We start from the raw sequence: 2,005 nt of genomic DNA, 5'->3' as shown, positions 1-2,005 counted from the left end.
CATTCCTCCGAGTCCACCTGCGGTGCTTTGGGACATTATGTACTTGTGCTAATCACATTTTTTTCACCACATAAATATAACATAAACCTTTAGTTTTCGAGTAAAGAAGCCACTGTTTTCTATCTAGCTACATTCTTGCATACAAATCTGTCACAAATTATTTTTCAAATTCCAAGCTTCGTTAATTTAATTGAATCTGTTCCTCATTTTTAATTAAATCTGCATTTCTCCCAGTAACCTTTGAAAAGAGATAGAAACCCCATTACCACACCGGCAAGGACGGGATCACAGAGCAAGACAGACATGAAAGACAAGTACAAAGTCACAGGGAGGTTTTCATAAAAATTTATTTTTGTACCAAAAAAATTAACATTGAAGGCAATGTTTGTATTGTACAGTATAAAATAACTTTCACCGAATTAAAAACTGGATTGTTTTCGCCGGGAATCCACTAGTAACTTTCTTATTTAAAAAAAAAATAAAACAAAATGTACCATTTGCAGCACTTGTAGGAAAAAAAAATAAAACACCTGTTCAATAATTATTTAATACTTTTGACAGATTTCAGTAGCCCATTATGCATCCTTTCTGGCAATGTCAGCGCTCTAAAGTCAATTAGCTTCTAAATTTGAAAGGCACCTGGTGGCCAACATCCTATTTATTATTATTCAAAGCATCCATTTTCATTTTTTTGCACAGGCTTGACAGTTCTCAAAAATCTGTTAAGTTAAAAAAGCATGTAGAAATATACTACATTTATATTAGGAAACAACATTTTCCCCCTTAGCTGCAACTTTCCCCCAGGGGATTTACAAAGTGCACCAGTTAAATATGTCTGTACATTTAAAACATTAAATATGTCAACAGTGAGATATTTTTAAATATTTGGAATCAAATACAATAGCACAAATATAATTTACAATACTTTGCACAGGAAACATTACATCTGAAATATAACTTTAGATATTATATAAAAATACATATATTTTCTCTCCTCATTAGAAAAAGTATTTGCAGGTTCCAGCATGATAGAACAATTCGAAAGAACTTAACCCCTCAGATGGTCATTCACTAGCAAGTAGGTGACACCCTCTCCAACTGAGCTGCACAGTGGCACCTACCCATGCACTAGATTTGGAGAATTAACCCCTCTCCACAGCCCCAAAGTAGTTTTTCATAAGGGCAAACATAATTGCTCCAGTCTGGCTTAATTCTAGGAATTCCTTACAAAATTTAAAAACCACTCTGTAACACACTATGAGTTCCTCGTGTCCATTGGCTGTAACTGTGTGCTCTGCACAAGGTCAAGGGCATGCATGGATAATGAGTCTTGTAGCGATGCTGGCTGTGCCTCTTAGTAGTCTCATACACCTATATACATCCTTCTTGGTTTGTATGAAAAAGTTTCCAAACACCTAGGAAATACATGATAGTACTCCATAAAATGGATCTCAGTCTATATCCCGAACTTTAAAAGCCCCAAAGTACGTCGCATCCTGATCTGGATCTAGTAGAGAAGGGTTGGAGACTTCGATGCTTATTTCCTCACCAGATCGTAGCTTGAAAAATCCCCCAACGTTTATGGAATAAAAATGGAATTCGGAACTCCCTGACCAGTATTTGGTGCTTCCTCCTTTCATGAGGGTATGAGAACTCGGGATTTTGATGCTGGTTTTAGTGACATACACCATCAGCTGGAGATACTTGGTGGCCAGGTTTCCCGAAGTCTCGTGATGTCGAAAGCAAATGTTGGCGTACAGATAATAAAAGCCATCTTGGTTAACTACTAGTTTTCCATTGCTGAAAGTCATGTTGGAGATCTTGGCCCAACCCCGGTCATGGTACCAAGAGGACAGACTCACTTTATGCGACCCTGTGGAGAGAAGAGGCATGGATATAAAAACCCACCCTTTTGAATGAGAACACTCTCACAAATCCAAGAGATTCAAGAGAAAAAAAAAAAAAAAAAAAAAGAAAAAAAGCAATTTTTGCAAAAAAAAAAAAA

General features: G+C 36.6%; 1 protein-coding gene across 1 annotated transcript in view; it reads right to left on the bottom strand.

Annotated features, from left to right (window-relative positions):
- Positions 1-338: 338 nt before the first annotated feature.
- Positions 339-2,005, bottom strand: part of TNFSF11 (TNF superfamily member 11) — a 40,742-nt gene continuing 39,075 nt past the window's right edge. The window contains exon 5 of the mRNA XM_006166472.3: positions 339-1,873. Within this exon, the coding sequence (XP_006166534.1) occupies positions 1,452-1,873 (422 nt within the window). The 3' untranslated portion in view covers positions 339-1,451. The remainder of the gene's footprint in view (positions 1,874-2,005) is intronic.

Source organism: Tupaia chinensis, unplaced genomic scaffold (assembly GCF_000334495.1).
Source record: "Tupaia chinensis unplaced genomic scaffold, TupChi_1.0 Scaffold144262_1, whole genome shotgun sequence".
NCBI classification, from domain to species: domain Eukaryota; kingdom Metazoa; phylum Chordata; class Mammalia; order Scandentia; family Tupaiidae; genus Tupaia; species Tupaia belangeri.
Note: the sequence above shows the minus strand (reverse complement) of the source record. Positions and strands in the feature narration are given on the sequence as shown.